At 38.6% G+C, this 18,841-nt stretch overlaps 1 protein-coding gene across 3 annotated transcripts in view; it reads left to right on the top strand.

The window, feature by feature from the left end:
- Positions 1–13,727, top strand: part of LOC144678518 (uncharacterized) — a 49,778-nt gene extending 36,051 nt beyond the window's left edge. For all 3 annotated transcript variants that reach the window (XM_078538303.1, XM_078538375.1, XM_078538360.1), the window contains 5 exons: positions 4,895–5,074; positions 8,065–8,156; positions 8,619–8,748; positions 10,071–10,125; positions 12,438–13,727. In XM_078538303.1, coding sequence (XP_078394429.1) covers positions 4,895–5,074; positions 8,065–8,156; positions 8,619–8,748; positions 10,071–10,123 — 455 coding nt within the window. In that variant the 3' untranslated portion in view covers positions 10,124–10,125; positions 12,438–13,727. The remainder of the gene's footprint in view (positions 1–4,894; positions 5,075–8,064; positions 8,157–8,618; positions 8,749–10,070; positions 10,126–12,437) is intronic.
- Positions 13,728–18,841: the final 5,114 nt, after the last annotated feature.

The raw sequence follows: 18,841 nt of genomic DNA, 5'->3' as shown, positions 1-18,841 counted from the left end.
ACACCTTCCATCTGATGATTGAGAGTAGAGTGATAGAGTGATAATTGGCCAGATTGGATTTGTTATGCATTTTTTGGATAGGAAATACCTGGGCCGTTTTACCTATTATTGAGTCGATGACAATGTACTGGAATAGCTTGGTTATGGGCATGGCTAATGTTGAAGCGCAAGTCTTCAATACTGTTGCTAGGATGTTGTCAGGACCCATAGCTTTTGCTGTATCCAGTGCCTTCACCTGTTCCTTAATACCACATGGAGTGCATCAAATTGGCTGAATTGCATGTGTGATTCTGGGGACCTCAGGAAACTGAGCTAGATCATTCTCTTGGCACTTCTGGCTGAAGATAGTTGCAAATGTTTTAGCCTTGTCTTGTGCACTGATGTGCTGGCTCCCCACATTGATCCCTTAGTTGGTTGTTTACTTGTTCACCATCATTTACAACTGGACATGGTAGGACTGTGAAGCTTTGATCTGATCTGTTGGTTAAGACTTAGGTAGCCCTATCCATCTCATGCTGCTTCCATTATTTAGCATGTATGTAGTCCCATGTTGTAGCTTCACCAGATTGGCACCTCATTTTGAGGTATGCCTGGTGCTGCTCCTGGCATGCTCTCCTGCGCTCCTCGTAGAACCAGGATTGATCCCCTGGGTTGACAGTAATAGTCAATTAATGGGATATGCAAGGTCATGAGATTACAGATTCTGGTTGAATGCAGTTCTGCTGCTGCCAATAGTCCACAATGAGTTATGGAAGGCCAGTTTTGAACTGCTAGGTGTGTCTTGAATCTACCTGATTTAGCATGGTAGTATCTTCAGTGTGAAGATAGGAATTTGTCTTCACAAGGACTGTGTGGTGGCCTCACCTACCAATACTGTCATGGACAGATGCATCTGCAACAGGTAGATTGGTGAAGGTGAGGTCAAGTAGACTTTTCCTTCTTGTTGGTTCCCACCACAAGCCACAGACCCAATCTGGCACATATGTCCTTCAGCTCAGTCAATAGTGGTGCTACCGAGCTACTCTTGATGATAAATATTGAAGTCTCCCAGCCAGAATACATTCTACACCCATGCTACCCTTAGTGTTTCTTCCCTGGCTATTCTCCATGTTCATTTCAAGTGGTGTTCAACTTGGAATAGTACTGATTCATTAGCTGAGGAAGGGCGATAGGTGGTGATCAGGTTTCCTTGCTCATGTTTGACTTGTTCCCATGATACTTCAGGGGGCCTGGAGTCAATGTTGCAGACTCCCAGGGCCACTCCCTCCCGCTTGTATACCACTGCACTATGACCTCTAATGGGTCTATCCTCCGGTGGGATAGGGCATACCCAGGAATGGTAATGAAGATGTCTCGGACATTGGCTGTAAGGTATGATTCGGTGAGTATAACTGTGTCAGGCTGTTGCTTGACTATTCTGTGGAACAGCACTCCCAATTTTGACACATCCCCAGTTGTTAGTGAGAAGGGCTTTTGCAGGGTTGACGGGGCAGGGTGTGCCTTTGTCGTTTCCTGTAGTTAGGTCGACACTGAGCGCTCTGTCCAGTTTTGTATTCTTTACTGCTATTTTTTGCATTATTTATAATTAGCGGTACTTCCTTTCTTATTGTGGATTGTTACTTGTTGGAATAGAAATGAATTTTGTGCATATTGTATAAAAGACTTGCCCAGTATGTACCCTGTTTCCTTGTTTAGTTTACTGGGGGATAGTCGAAATCCCCCACGATTATGTTTTTTAACTTGTTTCATATATATCCTTAAACTTCCTTGACCACCATTTGCGGTATGAGTATACCCCCAGTAATGGTGTGACCAATCCTTTACTATTTGCTATCTCAACCTATATGGACTCTGTTTCCACCCCTGTAGTAGATGTGTCCTTCATTTTCAATAAGCACAAGTGTTCCACCATTCCATCATCCTTCCCTTTATTTTTTTCTAACCTACACTATTTGACTGCCAATCCTGTCCTGTCTGCAGCAATATTTGCATTATCCCCACTAAATCTGTTTCCTCACTTGTCATGACTGCCTCTAATTTCTGTTTTGCTGCTGATGGTCAGTGCACTTTTATACAGGCAATAGGCTCTTATTTTATTATTCCTGTTTAATTTTAATAGGTATGTTATTCCTTCCAATAACCCTTTCAGTTCCCTGAGTATTGTAATCTGTTTTTTTCATATTCTGACCTTTGCTAATCTTTTTTTCCTTATCTTTAGGCAACAATTATTTTTGCTGAAACACTTACTTTTATTGGTTTGAAATCCTTTTTACAGTAATATTTACACTTTCCACTTAGACCCTAGTTCAGGTGTAGTCTATCCCAGCTTTACAGCGCTTGTCCCAGTACTGGTGCCAATGTCCCATGAATTGAAACTCTTCCTTCTCATGCCACTCTTTCAGTTGTGCATTTATTTTCCTGATCTATTTATGCCTATGCCAAATAACATGTAGCTCAGGAAGTATTCTGGAGATTATCACCCTTGAAGTTCTGATTTTTAATTTAGCCCCTAGCCCCTGATGCTCCCATAGCAGGACCCACCTCCATGATCTTCCCTCTGTCATTGGTTCTATCGTGGACTACGAGAATTGGTTCTCCTCCCTCCCTTCCAAGTTCTAGCTATTTTGAAATACCCCCTTTGTACTCTTAATTGTGACTGCAGAGTATATCCTCTATGCAGAGGATCTACCCTAATTATCAAGACTTGTAAGACTACAGCATTTCTACTCTGCTTTCTATTCAAAATCCTTCAATTGGATTTTTATTTCCCCCACTGCGAGTTGTGTTTATTAAGATTGCGCTGCAATGTTTGCAGTAGCAAAAGATCAGCTGCAAAGGAAAAACAAATAACTTATGCATGTGCCTGTAAAAATGTACTTCTGTTCAACCTGACTTATTGCTGCATTATTTCCTGGATTAATTTTATAAATGTGCAGCGAAAAATGAAGAATGAAACCACTTGCATTCTGAAGATGTTAAATGTTTTATCCACTAGGGCTAAAGTTAAGTTGTTTTGTGACAGTCATGTTAAGAACTTAAAATTGTTTTTTTTAAATAAACTGCTACTGTAAATTGTGATGTGATTGCATCTTTTCTGGGAGGAAGCACATCTTCCTTCAGCAAAGGTTGTAAAGTGAATAGTCATAGGAACCATGCAGTATTTTTGAGTGTTCACTTATCCTGCTGCCCCATCAAAAAAAAAGCTATCCATGGTGAGAAAAGTAGAAGGTTAATGGAAAAGGTCAATTACATTCGTTAACAAACTCAAGCACTGAAAAAGGGCCATGACATCCCTAGACCAGTTTTGACTTTCACGACAAAACTAATGAAACACAGGATAAGAACCGACAACGGTCTCCTCCAGTACTTTCCAAATGGTCATTCTTGACATTTAAAACTACATCGAATGTTTGACCATGAAGGTTAAGGTGAATGGAACCACAGCTGAGCATGATCCTCGCAGTCCCCAATGTCCATGTGGGCAACCAGCGTTGGGAGCCCTGGTTTATTTCCCCCTCTTCTCAATCCCTTCTCCCAGCCAAGGGTTTTTAAGGTCAATTGTGTACCCCATCTGACACACCAAATGAGAGCTAATTGAGTCAAAATGAGGGATTATACCCAGTACCTTCATTGCCTGTAGTCAATCTTAAGCGTATCATGTAGCGCAATGATCCACTGAACCACCAGAATGCTCAAATGCTCTTTTCTTGGTGTTTCCATTCTCGCTTCAGGACACAAGTGAGATCACTTGTGAGATCTTGTAAATAACCAGGCTGTTCTTGTAACAGAGCTTTAGCGTTAACATTTTCTGTCAGCTCCCTGCAACATTGCAGAAGACCCTTTCTGATCGGCAGAAGTGTTATTTCAGTGCTGTTAGTAAGCCATGCCACTGTGGAGATCGCGTGCAACTGAAGTCTTTGGCTTCAAAAGGAGCAAGAAGAAACTCTGAAATCATGCTGAATTGGGGCCAGGGGCAGTGGTGGACATGGCCTGGGAATAAGGAGAGAAAGAGACATGAAAAGCACCTGGACAGAAGATTTGGAGAGTTGTGGGTAGTGTAACAATGCCAGTAATATCTTACTTTTGTTTGGGGAAGCACTACATTACTAATGTAGCTGTGGTTCAAGAGCATGATTGAATCACCATTGGTAACATACAAACCTATTTATATACAGACACTGCAGTATTCTTACTTGCTTTAGATTGTACTTGCATTGTTATTTATGCACAAAAAATGTATCCAGCCAAAGCAGTAATAGCTTGTTGTTCTAATTTTTTTCTTTCCCCCTCCCCCTTAGAACAGAGTAAATTTTAAAAAACATTTCAGCTTAGGCTTTGTACCATATTTCATTTTGATTGGATTGCGCATTTCTACTGCACAGGCTGATCAGACGGCGATAGCTGCTGTATTGGTTTGAGCAAGGCTGTACCATGTTTATACCACCTGGCTTGAACTATAATTCTCTTAACAAGGAGAGAGCTCTTTCAATGCCTTTAAAATTGAAATGCTAGGAGAGCACCCATTAACTCGACATGATGATTTTCAGAACTCCTCGGGTAGTGCAAGGGTTCCCCATAGCAATTTTCGAATTCTCTTCAAACCACACTTGATTTGTGCGCCATACGTGTCGAGCCCAAACAAGTTGAGACTGCCTGCTCCAGAGGATCTCACGTTGCATCTTTCTGGACTGAGGTTATGCTCCAATTCCAGACTTACACTACAACTTTACTGTTTTTACTGAGTGTTTAAGACATAATGCTGTATTAACAGAGTGCTGCAACTTCAAAACCACATAGTCACCATCTTAATCTGATGTGGTACATAAGTTGTGGAAACCTAACCCAACCATGTCCATGTCTACAGACGTTACAACTGTGATTGTAATTCAAACAGGAGATTTTGAGAAAGAGGCAGCTGAGCTTTCTAAACAAGAGCAGCAGCAGGGTGATGAAGACTCGGCAGATGATGCTGACAGTGCAGAGCTGTCCCACTTATGTGGCCTGACCTCAAAGCATAACTACACATCACTTAATCTAAGTTTTCTGGAAGAATATATTTTCAAGCAGGTAAAATGTAAGTACAAACAATTTTTACTTTGTCTTTTTTTCCCCAAATAAGTAGCTAAGATAAACTGATTTTATTATCAACTATTTTAAACTCAATTAATGGAGGACGAGGTGGCACCTCTTGGATTGTGTATGAATCTACCTTAAAACACTGGCGTGAATGTCCTCCCTCCATTGGATAAAAGGGTCCTGGTTGAAATAAGTTTGGGCAATTATGACCATGGCCTTTGTAGGTGCATCAACCACATTAAACTGCTCATAGTTTAGCACAGTTGGCATTAATTTGTCTGGTGTGGCAAATAGCTAAAGTTTACATTGGTTGGTAGGAATTGTCCTAGGTTAGGATTCAAGCACTTTACTGGGACAGAGTGGTAGAGGCCTTATTCTGCATGCGGTGTGTATGTATTTGACATGAAAGTACATAGTATGAATACCTAATATCTGAATTGGAAATGTTTCGCTGTTCCAAGCACTGACATTCCTCCTTTATCAGCATTATTTTTTTAATATAAAAGTCAGTGTTTAATTATTGCAGATAGAAATAAATCTCCAAATCTGAAACAAAATAGAATGTGGGAAATACATGGCATGTTAGCATCTTAAAAAAAAGAGAGGACAGCTTAAAGTTTCAGTTCAATATCTTTCTGCAAATCTGCCAAAGGTGTATAACCAAAATATTAACCAATTTCCCCTCTTGATACATGCTGACAGACCTGCTGAATCTTTTCAGTAATGTCTCCATTTTTTGATAATGTTCAATATCAGAACCCTAGCCTCTCTAAAGTGAAAATTAAATATTTTACAATACTATTAGCGTCAGCTGTAGCTCAGTGGACAGCAATCTTGCTTCTGAGTCAAAAGGGTTGACTGTTAAAGTTTCACTCAGGGACTTGAGCATAAAATGTAATACCGAGGGAGTGCTGCGCTGTTGGAGTTGCTGTCTTTTGGATAGAATGCAAAACTGAGGCCCTATCTGCCCCCTCAGATGAATGTGAGAGATCCCATGGAACTATTTCAAAGAAAAGCAAAGGAGTTCTTCTTGGTGCCCTGGCTAAAATTTTTCCCTTAATCAACATCACATCAACAAATGATCTGGTCATTGTCGCATTTCTGTTTATGTGACCTAGGTTTATGCAAATTGGTTATCCCATTTGCTGCATTACAACAGCGATTATGCTTCATTGCCCTTAAAGTGTTTTGGGCCAACCTAGGTCATGAAAGGCATTATAGAAATTAGTATTTTTTTCCTCTTAGTAATAGATCCTTCAAAGGACCATTGTGAGTACATTAAATGGCTATGACATGTCTTAAATTTTGCAACTTGATAGCAATCTCTATTTGAAGTATGTAATTCGTTTTGTAACTTCTGAAAACAGCCCTACCACTATTACTAGTTGATTTTGCTATAAATCACCTCACTTCAATCATTGATAGAATTGCATTGTTTATAGATATGGCAACTGAATTTGTCCAACAACTGAAAAATAACATAACCTGGAAGAATAATTATTCTGCCTCCTATGTGTATAGAAGTCATAAATACCTTCCAAAGTAACAGATTTGTACTCTGTTTTATATATCAACCAGAACAATTCTTCTGCTGTTATGACTTGAGAAAGCACCATAGATGATATTTCTCTGTGCAGAGGTCATTTTTACTCAAATGATATATTGCTGCGGCTTTAATAGTTTTCAGTTTAAATTTACCACAGGAAGGATTTGAAATGAACTTTGAAGCAATATTTTTTTATACTTTTCATTCTCGGTAGGCTGCATAGTTGGCTAAGAGTGAGTGCATACCAGAAATCCAAATGCATGCTGCAACTGATTGTTAATGCATTTAAATTGATGGTAGTGAAGAGAATTGCGACATTGGCTATGTGGTGTCTAGTTTAGCATTACCAGCAATACGATTAGAGGCTAATGTGTGATAGCTTACCATGTTTTTGGGGCACCTCCAGGGTACAACACCCCAGAGTTCAGAGATTGTGGACCAATAACTCTGTTTCTCTCTTCACAGATGCTGCCTGATCTGCTGAGTTTTTCCAGCATTTTCTATTTTTATTTCAGATTGCCAGCATCTTCAGTATTCTGCTTTTCCATGCTGCGTAGTATCTGACTGAAGTTTAAGGTTCAAGTAAATGAATGACTTTGGGGCTACTGCAAAAGCTACTGTTATATTTGTTTTTCAGTAGGTGTGTCAGCTTTCATGTGTTGTGTTTGCATCTTGTATCATGAATGATTTTAGAATCTTTTGGCACTGAAGGAGCCCACTTGGCCCCTCATGCATCTGCCAGAACTATCTGCTTTCTGTCTCTTGGCTAACAACATCTTCATGTGGCCATGTTCCTTTAATCCCATGTATTTCAATTTTGCTATCAAGTCTTATTGTTTGACACTTTACCAAATGTTAGCAATGTGACTACACTAGCTTCATCAAAATTTGCTGTTGTTGGGGAAGAGCAGGGAATCTAATTGGATAGCTCTTTTCAAGACCCAGCATAGGCACATATAACCTCTTACTGTTCTCTAAGATTCCATAAACCTTCTCTCGCTCAATCAAGTTTGTCGGACACAACTTGCCTTCAACAAACCTGTGTTGTCTATCAGAAGCAAAAATACCTGGAAAAACTCAGCAGGTCTGGCAGCATCTGTGGAGAGGAGCACAGTTAACGTTTCAAGTCCGCATGACTCTTCAACAGAACACGTCTGTTGAAGAATCATGCGGACTCGAAACGTTAACTGTGCTCCTCTCCACAGATGCTGCCAGACCTGCTGAGTTTTTCCAGGTATTTTTGTTTTTGTTTTGGATTTCCAGCATCCACAGTTTTTTGCTTTTATCTCTGTGTTGTCTATCATTAATTAGCCCACGATCCATGACTTTTGGCAATCATTCTGGGAGTCCTCATTGGCAGCAGAGGTGCGAGAACAACCATGAGTAAGATATGGGGATAAAATCCAAAATGAAAGTTACAGTCTGTTTTGTTTATATTCTAGTAAGAGAGTTAGAACTTGGTGAACTTGCAAAATCTTTGGAGCATTCACAAGATGAGCATGAAAATTTAAACAAACAGTTGGAAGGATTGAAGGTAAATTATAGTCTTTTAATGTTCAGTACCTTATTTAAATTTACTAAATGTCTTATTCAATGACCTTGCAAATGCATATATATTTATAAAAATAATGGATGTGTATTATGCTGGATATTTAATATTTGAGGTAAAATTCATTATGTTTTCTTTGGTGAGAAGGTAATAAAAAACCATTACCTGTGTTTTCAAACTGACTTTGCCAAGCCAAAAATTTACAACCTGAAACTGTTAATTCTGCTTCTGAGTCATTACAAATCATCATCCCTTGTCACTGTATCTGATATCTTTGTACATAAAATATAGATTTTACCAATTGTTTAAATTACACCACAAACGCATTAAAACAATTTCATATAACTTTGTTTATAATTATTTAGATGGGGCTCTAGTGTGATCTGTAGCTGTTCCATAACTTATCAGAACCATCAATTTAAAAATTACAACTGTTTTCTATCTCAGAATCAGAAGGTAAAGTTGGAAACCGATCTTGCAAACTTGAAAGCCTATGGAGTATCATTGGATGCACAACTGGAAAGTTTAAAAATGGTTCCAATGCTCTTTCAGTTCCACATTCAAATAATGGATAATGGTAAGTTATAAATTGCATTGATGATCAGTTCTCTTTGTTCTTATTCGTTTTCAGGGTGTGAGTGTTTCTTGCAAAGCCACCATTTATTGTCCATCCCTAGTTGCACTGAGAAGGTGCTGGTGGGCCACCTTCATGAACCACTGAAAGCGGTGCTGCTGTGGGATTGGAGTCACATATAGGCCAGACCGGGTAAGAAGGGCAGGTTTTCTTCCCTGAAGGACATTGTTACACCAGTTGGGTTTTTACAACAATCTGACAGCTTCATGGTCTCGTTTACTGATACCAGCTTTTCTTTTAAAGTTTTAACCTAAATTCAAATTTTCAAATTGCCACTTGTTCCATGTACACTGGTCATGCAATGACCAAGATATCTACAATGTTGTTGACAACCTTACAACCACCTCTCTCGACCCTCAACTACCTCTAGATTGTCAGACTGCTTGTCCGACATCCAGTGCTGAATGAGCAGAAATTTCCTCCAATTAAATATTGGGAAGACTGAAACCAATTTTTTCGGTCCTTGCCACTGAATCCGTCCCTCTCCCTGACAACTGTCTGAGGGCAGACCAATCTGTTCGCAACTTTGCAATTATATTTGACCCTTGAGATGAGCTTCCAGCTGCATATCCATGCTGTCACTAAGACTACTTGTTTCACCCTCATAACATTACCTGAATGTGCCCCCGGCTCAGCTCTGCTGCTATTGAAATCCTCATCATGCTTTTTTACCTCCAGACTTGTCTATTTTAATGCACTCTTAGTTAACCTCCCACAATCTATTCTCAATAAACTTGAGATCACCCAAAACCCTGTTTCCTGTGACTTAACTTGCACCAAATCCCCTTTCCCCAATGCTTGCTTACCTATATTGGGTCCTGGTTAAGCAAAGTGTCAGTTTTAAAATTCTCATAATTTTTTTCAAGTCCTTCCTGTCAATCTTTCCACCACTGGTGGCCATGCCTTCAGCTGCCTAGTCCCTTAGCTCTGGAATTCCCTCCCTAAATGTCACCGCCTTGCTATCTCGTTTTCCACTTTTAAGACACCCCTTAAAACTTGCCTTGTTGACCAAGCTTTTGATCATCTGTTCTAATATATCCTTACGTAGCTTGGTGTCTAATTTTGTTTTATAATATCTCAGTGAAGCACCTTGGGTCATTTTATTATACTAGAAATGTGATAAGTTGTTGTTGAGGCAGGCTTAAAACCAAGCATCTGTGACACATGTTATCATAAAATAATCTTGTGGCATTTTTTTAAACAAGTTGTTAGAAAAATGTTCTGACAGGGCAAATCTAACATAAAATCTTTGTTTTATAACTTAGGAAATTGCATTCGGCAGAAACAGTTCCTATCTCTGGATACACTCATGAAGTAAAGGTGACTTTCAAAAAGAACTTAATAAACTGATGACTCATAATGTCACATTGATTATCACCGATTTTATGTTTGTAAGCATACATAGAAATATAGAAAAGAAGGTAGTCATTCGGTGCAGATGACGGCCTGTGAAAATCAAAATAAAATGAGACTACCTCCTTGGCAATGGCCTTACTGCTTGTCTAAATTCAGTTTGGGAAACTTGCCATTTTAATAATGTTACAGCTTGCCTTGATACCAAGCCAAAACCTCTTGCCCCAATGTAAAATTAAAAGCATAACAGGCCAATAAAATATACCAATTTTTCACTTGAGAATAAAACCGGATCATAGTCACACATTTAGGCCCTAGTTTCCTGTATGGTGCTCTATTGGCATTGGTCCTGGGGTAACCAGTAAGCAGAAGCTAAACACATGCTTGTAGGGAAGGAGAGTGGAGAATGAGTAGGTCTGATATGCAGACATCAGCCTCTTATACTGAATAGGTTTCTGTTTTCCCCCTTCGCTCTGTTTCAGTCAATGTTACAGTGGGGGGAGAGGAGAGAAATACATATAGCAAGACAAGACTGATTTTGAAAGACTGATCCTGCTCATTTCCCAGGTTAAGTACCAGATTGATTAGAGCTCAGACTACCTTGATGCATGCCTAATCTAAAGATAGAAGAGATAAAGAGAAGGCAATTTTTGTTGTCTGTGATGTGTATGAAGTATTAAGAATGTCTTGGCTCATTTCTAAACAGCTCTGTTTTGGGATTCCTTTCAATTTTTAAAGTTTTTTGCTAATTATATTTATGGTTATTATTAATCTTCCTTTACTCTCCTCACATGTGCGTTATTATTAAGCATCATACCTTCTTGTACATTTTTGATATATTAATACTTACCTCAAAATTGACCAGTGTGGTTGGGATAATATCTTTAGCAGCTGTTTTCTCAGATATTAAATCCTTTAAGCCCAATGAAGATGAATGTTGATAATGAACATAAGTTTAATTACTGCAATCATTTTAGATGACATGGCTTATGTCATGTTCCTGTTACAATGTGTTAAATGATGTATTTCAACAAGTTCTGAACAATGTTTAAAAGGGAAGGTCAGGTTTGAGTGGGGCACCTGCCTTGCTAGAAAAAAGAATAATAACCCTTGAGACATTCAGCCAAATGAGCATCTTAAATCTTTGATTTGTAGGCAAAGCCTCAACTTGAAGACTTAAGTGAGGCGTATTGCAGGTGTTTAGCAAAACTACCAATGTGGAGTTGTTTTAAAATGATAGTTGTATTCTGTAGTGCCAGTTTGAGCAAGTAAGACCTGTTAACTGAGGTGTCAGTGATGTAATTGTCAATCTTCTTTTGAGTTGTTCCAGAAAAAACACTAAAAACTGATTAAAAAGTCACTAATTATTTATGAGTAAATGGATTTTTAGTCTTGAAGCTCGAGTATGTGCACCTCACCTGATTGCTGTGATGGTGCACAGCTGATCCGCACAGAACATGAAGGTCCTAGATTCGATTCCTGGTCTGCGCTGAGTTAGCTGGTTTTGATTGGGGTGACAATAGTGCCACTACAAATGGCTGCAGTCTCAGGATTAAGGAAGGGAAAAATTAGCCAGAGTTCATGCTCCCTATAGTTTCCTAGTAATTCGTGCAGGCAGCACATACATTGACGTTGAGTGAAGAATAGTTTGGGTTCAGCTATGAATTGCCCTATGATGCAGTAGCCTGCAAAGATTCATTGCTGATGCTTACACATGAAAAATAACCACTTGGCTGAGGTACCAAAGAGAGATGCTTCTGGGAACAGTACTCTAGTAAGAAGCTAGCATCTTTTTTAGAAGAGGAGGAAAGGAAAAGGTGACAGCAGTTTTTTTAGCTTTTATTTGTGTTTGTTTGAAGGTGGGCTTGATTTCAAGCATACAGGTGGGAGTTTGTAGTTCTTTTTGGGATTGATCTCAGATACACTGAATACAACCCAACCATGTGAGTCTGCATACATCGTCCTAAAATCTGATTGGAACAGGCTTTTACATGTAGCTTTGCTCATGATGTTGAACTTGCAATTTGCTACATGAGACAATACGTGACTTGAATTCCTCTCTGTGCTGCTCTAGGTGTAACAATACTTCCTTGAGTCTGTGATATTTCACAGTTTACTGAAAGTGTGTCTGCTTTCTTTTTGAGTAAGAGCTGTAATGTGCCATGCTCCCTGAATCAAAGCTGGATAAGTTGAGTGGCCCAAATTTATTTTAACTATTTATAAGTTACTGGGTGAAAAGAATTTAAATTGTACCAAACTATATATGTATAATTTTACAGAAACACTCCAAATTGCAGAAGCCTTTTGTTAACAGTACTGTATATGAAGAATAAAGATGTTGAAGGATGAAGAATAGAAAAGATTCTGAAGAAGCACCTCAGGTCAGATGTGAATGCTGAATTTCACTGGGTTTCTAGAGATTTTGTCTGTTGAAGTTGACTTTTATGAATTGGATTCATCAGTGTTTTTTTTGAAATGCAATGATTTTTGCTGTTCAATATGTTCTAACTGTGCTCTATTTGGTTATAAAAGCATGTAGCAAATAGTCTGTTTTTACTATATACTACATACTATGTCGACCATGTGGTGAAGTTACTTTACAAATACACATTACTGATTAGAATTGTCAAACAGGCCATCTTCACAGGCTAAAGTGTGACTGGTTTGATCATTATATGGGGCAATTCACAAGACATTTCGAGTCCAGTAGTGAAATATGTTTGCCACGGTCATGTAATACCTAAGCATAGTGTAAGTGAATGTTTTTCCTCCTCTTTTCCCCTACTGTCTTTTCTTTTGGACAGAACACTACAGTTTTGTGGTTAAAACCAATTCTCCTGCGTTTTGCATGTTCCAAGTGGCACAGCATTTTTTTTTTACGTACAATTACAGAAAGAAATATCTTTTACAACACATGTAAGGGAAAGTGGTCTCCATTTGTGGTTTTTCTACAAATTGTGAACTGTGGTTTGCCTTCCATTTAAAAATAATTATGTACTTTATTGGAGAACTACTTTGCCTAGTTTTTTGAAATTGCAGCAAATGTAATTTTCACAGTAGTACTTGTGTTATTTGCTGCCAGCTATTCAAAGCATTATCAAATGTTTTGTACAAAATGTACATCTGTATCATACTAGTTTTTTTAAATGTAAATTGGCTAGTGATTTTTAAAGCATATATTGTGCTGAACTACATCATTTCCAATTGGTGATGAACATTATATCGAGCACTGTTATTCTTGGTGCCAACCTAGAAGGCAAGATTTCTAGTAAATGGCCATTGTCTTATTCATCCATCAGTTGGTGCTATGGTAGTGAGACTTCTTAATTGCACTTTCATATATGAATCATATTGTAGAATGTGTATTTTTAAATGATGCTTAAGAAAACTATGAGCCTGTTTTATAGATATAAAAAAAGTATGTTTTGGCGTTTTAAATGTTTACTAAATCATTGAGAACACAAAGTGTTTTCTATATAGTATTGCTACCTTTGGACAAAAGAAGTACTGTATATTTATTTTTATTGTGAAAGTACTGTCGAATGCAATAAAAACATTTTTTAAAAACACTTACTTATATTTGTTGTTTTGCTATTAAGGAAGACTGTAAAATTGCAGTTGTACCCAATTTTTTGTTTGTGATGCTGCCTTCCATACCTAGTGATGTGGAGACCTCTATTTGCACTGCAAAAGCATCTGGTAATAATGGGGAATAGTATTATTGGTGCAAAAGGAGGAAATAAAAATCTATGCCACCGACAATTGGCCAGGAAAGCATATTGGTAACAAAAACTATAATAGCTGGAAAAACTCAGCAGGTCTGACAGCATCTGTGGAGAGGAATACAGTTAACGTTTCGAGTCCGTATATTTGTAGTTAGATAACAGGGTGGAGAGAGCAACCCACTCTATTTTTCCGGGAGAGAACCATAACCTGAGTGGGTTGCTCACTCCAGGTGACGGTGGGGGGCAGGGGGGAACAGCTTCCCTTAGTGGAGGAGTTCAAGTATCTCGGGATCTTGTTCGTGAATGATGATAGTTGGGGAGTGTGAGATTGACCAGCAGATTGGTGCGGCGGCTGCAGTTCTGCGGATGCTCTATTGTGGTGATGAAGCGGGAGCTGAGTTTTAGTACGAAGCTCTCGGTTTACCGGTCGATCTAAATCCCCCATCCTCACCTTTGGCCATGAAGTGTGGGTAATGACCGAAAGGATAAGATTGCGGGTACAAGCGGCGGAAATGTGGTTTCTCTGCAGGATTGCTGGGTGTACTCTCCGGGACAGGGTGAGGAGTTTGACAATCCAGGAGAACCTCAAGAGTAGAGTCGCTGCTCCTCCGGTTTGAGAGGGACCAGTTGAGGTGGTTCGGGCATCTGATAGGGATGCCCCCAGTAGGCTGCCGCTGGATGGAGACCTCAAGGCCAACCCAGGACACGCTGGAGGGATTACATCTCTTGGCTGGCCTGGGAATCTCCCAGGAAGAGCTGGAATCTGTGGCTGTGGAAAGAGAAGTCCTATCGGTCCTGCTCAGCTTACTGCCACCGCGACCCTCACCAGGAGAAGCAGCATGAAAATGAATGGATGGATAGTGGGGATGGATTAGCATGAAGGGATTTGATTTCTACCTATTGTAGATTGATAAAGCATCAGCCATTGTGATACTTTACTTTCTCTACTCCACTCAATTTTTCAAAAAATACTTTCTGATTAAATGTTTGCTCACCAGACTTGAAAAATATAGTTGATGGGGAAAGTAACACTTTTTTCCATTTTGGCCACTAGTACTGCAGAGCAAACCTCCTGCTGCCCTGCCCCAACATTGTGCCTTGCTCAGTCATCAGAAAAAAAGTTGCAGCAATATAACCTTTTCCCCTTGCTTCTCCAGCTAACTCTGTGGCTTTTTGATTTCATTCTGCTAACCAACCAAATTGCACTGGCCTTTTTAAAGTAAGCTGTAAGTAACATTGCCAGTGTAGTGCCAATTTGTGTTGAGTCATGGACAATTTAACGATGAACTAATCAGATAATACGTAAAGGCAGATAATGAGTATATCATAAAGTAGTCAAAAGGGGTACCATATAATTATATGCACGTGTGCACACTAGCTGAGATCCTGAAATGTTGCCCATTGACATGCTGGGTCCTGGAACATCTTTCACTGTTCAGAAAAGAAGAGGAAAGATAAACTGGTTAGCTTCAGACTGTCACCAGTTGTGGTCCAATCTTATAATCCCTAATTTAAGATAACATTTAAATATTTAGAAGTGCATAAGTCAATCAGAGGCAATCCGAATAGATTTGTTGAAAGTAAGTTTTGTTCAATTAATTGAATGGATATTTTTGAAGAACATACCCCTTGGCTAAATAAAATATGTACAATAAATATAATTATATGGATTTGCAGAAAGTGTTTGCTAAAGTGTCTTGCAGAAGAAACTTATTAGAACATTTCAGTTGTATGATGCAAGAAGAAAGGTTAACAGCATGAATAGAAAGTCACATAGGTACAACTGGTTTTGCTGATTTGATCTTTGAAAATAAAGTTAACCAAGCCCAATACAGAGTGTATAGCACTTCAGATTGTTAACTGAGATATGTAGAACATTGTGATCATTTGCTCAATTAGAGAACAATTACACTTTTAATATTGAAAGGCAATAAAGTCACTGCAATGTGTTCCTTCTTTCAAGCTTAAATTTAATTTAAAATTTCTGCTCCTGAGGTAAAAGTGCAAGATTGCCTTTTAATGGTACTGATGCTGGACTGATGACTCATGACTATTTTGATAATTAGCCTCTGCTATTGTTGCTTGTGCAAGACAAAAAAATTCAACTGTAGCAATGCCAAACCCGCAGTACAATTGGAATGCAATTAGTGTTCCTTTGTGAAGATGAGGGTCATCAGCCATTGTGGTGCACGCATTTTCTCCGCTTCATTGGATTCACGGTCTCTAGCTTGTTTTTTTTAATGGTTTTTGATGAACTTAAGAACTGATCAAACTGAGGGATGCTGGTGATAGAGAGTGGAAAGTGTTTCCACTTTGTTTACCCAATAGCAATCTCAAGCCCTTTTGGGTAAGTTATAATGTTCAGATTTGTTGTTGATGTAGCCCAACAATGTGCATCAACCCCAGCACCATTGTCATCCTTGTGGTGCCTTGAGTGAGATTGCAGTCAGTAAGGATTCATACTGACTTCTTGACAGGTATGTCCTCTAGGCCTGCATGCAGTAGGATCTCAGGTGACACGGTCTAAATACACTTCATGTAGTATACTCAGTCATCATTTAGAAAAATAGGAGCTGGATTTGAACTTAAATATTAAAGATTTATATTTATATTCAAACCTACTTTGTCATCCAGCTTCCCAGTTTTTAGTTCTAAATTTATATTTTCATAGCTTACTTCCTAATAGTGGACAAAATTTTGAGTATGTGTTTGCGATCTGTTGCTCCAACTTGAATAGTTTTACATTTGTGGAATAGATTTTATGGACTCTGGAAATCTACTTCCCACTGTTTTTATTCCATTCTAGTTTGGTACCTAATAGCAAAAATGGAGCATTGTGGTTGGACTGGTAAATTGTTGTCATGGAGTGGGAAGAAGTGTCTAGAAATCGTATGGGGAGGTGGGCAGGATGGGGGTGTTGAGTATCAGACACTTGGTCTAACCTGTGCAATAAATGAAATCAGTGACCAGATTCTCTGTTCCAATAACTTAACAGCCAGTTTTAACCTAGGTCTTGTTTGCAAATGTAGATTTAAACAATGAGCCATCAGTAAACCCTTTATGTTGTTAAACACTTGAAGTAACAATAATGGTTGCAGCAGTTCAAAGCATGCAGCTTCCATGGGTTGTTCATTCAGATCGAGCAAGCTTGTCCCTTGTTAGCCAATCAGTCGCTGATGCTCTGTAGAAAAACATGGGGGTGTATTGATGACCCCAACAAAACATTTTTCAAGTATATAAACAATTCCCTTTTGAAAGTTAATATTGCATCTGCTTCCACCAACGTTTCAGGCAGTGCATTTTGTATCATAACATCAAAAAAAGTGTGAATTTCCCACTGGATTTTTTTCCAATTATCTTAAACCTGTGTTCCCCTAGTTTCTATTTCTACTGCCAGTAGAAGCGGTTTGCCCCTGTTTACTCTATTAAAACTCCTCATAATTTTGTACACCTATTAAAGTTCCCCGTCATCTCCTCTGCTTTAAGGAGATCAAACACAGTTTTTCTCGTCTCTTCACATAACTGAAGTTCACAATCTATGGTACCAAGGTTCCCTCTAACTTTTGTTTTCTGTGAATGGCCAGCTTGTTGTACCGTGCAGTCCCTTTAAGTTTGACCCACAGCTATGCATGTGAACATCTTTGAGGGAACGTTGCTTATGTGCTGCTTGTTTGTCCTCTACGCTGTATGTTCCCAATTACTGCACTGTTATGCATTAGAGGAAATGTTGCATTTTAGTAAATCTCCTCTCCAAGGTCTTTGAGTCATTCCTAAAATGTGGTGGCCAGAACTGGACACTATTCTGGCTGAGGCTTAACCAGCACTTTATAAAGGTTTAGCGTAACATCCTTGCTTTTGCACTCTGTCTCAATTAGCAAGCTATATTCAGGTGGCTGACTGACCTGGTGTGGATTTTCAGCACTTTTCAGTTTTTATTTGACGTTCAGTCTTAACTGTGTAAATGTGATAGCCAAATCTAACAGTAGATGGCGGTGTTTTGTGTGTTTTCTTAAAACTGTGACCAGTAGAACTGTCATTCCATAAGAACAGTTTCATTGGATGAGATCCCTCATGTAAATCTTCAGGGAGTAGTTAAGTTCTTGCAGAATTATTGTACTGCAGTAATCATCTGTCATAATGCCTTTTCTGAGAACTGTGATGGGAGGTATAATGGGATATTTTCATGGCTCTTGTGGTTTTTCTTGCTTCAGATATTTGAAATGGGTGCCGTTTTCTTTTTAATATCATACAAAGGGAATTGTATCATTTGATTTGAATTATAGGAATATTGCGATGTTTACATATTGCAGGGAAATATAGCTTATGTATGCCTATATAGTTTATATGTAGCACATACACTTTAAGCAGCAAGCAAAAACAATTTTTAATACTTCTGTTTTACTTTTGAATGTGACGATCTGAGACCATTATTCTACACTGTGTAATGTTCTTATCCATCGCAGTCATGCATGAGAAATCACAGTTAATTATTTTGTATAAAATGTATAAATGCAATATCATTCAAGTCATTGTTGCCATGGGAGCATTAAATTTGGTATTAATGTGCATTTGTGGACCGTTAATTATTGCATGAAAATAACCAGTATATTAATGTTTATGCCAATATACTGAGTTAGGTGAAACTAGTTTTAGTCTTGTTTTCTAGTTTATAAATGCCTCATCACGTTGCCATGTTAATTCAATAAGCACTACTTCGACCAGTCTGAAAATATCCATCAATTTTATTTTAAAAATGAAGCGGACATCAAACAAGAAAAATATGATGGACCTATTCCTTGGTGCTAGTTGAGATTTTAAATTTAATCTGTCTGAATGCAATGTTTTTACTTTGTATTATTTAAATGTGTTGTCCCCTTTTTTTCTACCAATTTTTTACACACTCTCATTTCCCATTGATGTTTTCATAGGAAGAAGGGTACTTCACTCAAATGGTAATT

The sequence above is a fragment of the Cetorhinus maximus genome, chromosome 1 (assembly GCF_964194155.1).
Source record: "Cetorhinus maximus chromosome 1, sCetMax3.hap1.1, whole genome shotgun sequence".
In the NCBI taxonomy this organism is placed as follows: domain Eukaryota; kingdom Metazoa; phylum Chordata; class Chondrichthyes; order Lamniformes; family Cetorhinidae; genus Cetorhinus; species Cetorhinus maximus.
Note: the sequence above shows the minus strand (reverse complement) of the source record. Positions and strands in the feature narration are given on the sequence as shown.